This window comes from Lottia gigantea (genome assembly GCF_000327385.1).
Source record: "Lottia gigantea unplaced genomic scaffold LOTGIsca_11012, whole genome shotgun sequence".
NCBI lineage: Eukaryota > Metazoa > Mollusca > Gastropoda > Lottiidae > Lottia > Lottia gigantea.
The window spans coordinates 1-1,314 of record NW_008707006.1 but is presented as its reverse complement, the minus strand read 5'-3'; the positions used below and the strand labels follow the sequence as shown (position 1 = coordinate 1,314).

At 38.7% G+C, this 1,314-nt stretch overlaps 1 protein-coding gene across 1 annotated transcript; it reads right to left on the bottom strand.

The window, feature by feature from the left end:
• Positions 1-4: 4 nt before the first annotated feature.
• On the bottom strand, positions 5-407 carry LOTGIDRAFT_177003 (hypothetical protein; the record flags this gene model as incomplete). The annotated part of the gene is made up of 1 exon (XM_009047364.1): positions 5-407. A coding segment is annotated over one exon (403 nt), but the record flags the coding sequence as incomplete, so codon positions are not given.
• Positions 408-1,314: the final 907 nt, after the last annotated feature.

The following is a 1,314-nucleotide window of genomic DNA, read 5'->3' as shown; positions in this document are numbered from 1 at the left end:
GTACCATCATATTTGCGCTTTCCTTGGAAATCAAAACATTTTCGATTAATTTCACCAACAGGAATAACACCCCAAAATTTTAATTTTGATAAAATATCCTTATCATTAATGTAAACAGGGATATTCATAAATGAAACCACTTTGATGCGAGATTCAATAAATTTGCAATGAAAACCCGCTCCATCAGCCAATAAACCATCATTTGCTAAATTCTTAGCTACATCGTGATTTATGAGAGTAACATCAAAGAAATCACGTCCAGGAACACAAGCCAAAACGGAATCTTCACCCAGCTGATCTTCAATAAATCTAATGACTTCAATAGCTTTATACTTTTGATGATCATTTATTTGAACCTTTACGGTATTGCGTTTAACAAGTAGCGTCACATCAGGTTTAGACGCCATATTGTTAATATAGTTTATAGACTGTTTAAACAGCCGGGCCAAAAGGCCCAAATAACAAGGAAAAACCTCTATAAACAAAAATACTTCTCAACAAAATGTCAATCAATGTTTTCTTTGTTGTAATAATCAATCATAAGGTAGAAATTGCAGGTTAAACTCCAGGATTACATTGGATTTATAGTGATCGAAATGAAACACGTATCTCTCCTATAAACAGCAAGCCGGAACCAAACTTGAGATGTCACGCCTTAACCACTCGGCCACCTCGTCACATGCCTTCCGCATGTCCAATGCGTTTTGTTTCTCAGGCAATTGGATCGAATATTATTCATTCCGTTAAAACAAAAAGTGTCTGCCGCCAGAGTTCAGCACTCCTGCCGAAACCCGGGATCGAACCAGGGACCTTTAGATCTTCAGTCTAACGCTCTCCCAACTGAGCTATTTCGGCCGACAAAAGATATGTTTTCATCTTGTGATTCATTTTAGCATTTCCTCTCTGTACATATCAGGTAAATATCCTGATTTTTTGGGGTATTATATAACAAATCAACCAAGAGCCCGACGATAGCTCAGCTGGTAGAGCGGAGGACTGTAGTGTTGTGTAGTTATCTGTTATCCTTAGGTCGATGGTTCAAATCCGTCTCGTTGGATATTCGTTTTTCTTTCCATTCATGCTAGTATTGATAATTCACCACAGCATGAAATATTGAGTACTGAGATTAGAATTGAGAAAAAAAAGTTCTCAGCCCCCAGGGAGGATCGAACTCCCGACCCCTGGTTTACAAGACCAGTGCTCTAGCCACTGAGCTATGGAGGCTTGAGAGCGACAGCTGTCTCAGGGTTTTGTACGGTCATTGCATCACATACAACATTCTCTAGGTTATTTAATGGATCGATAAAGATTTAC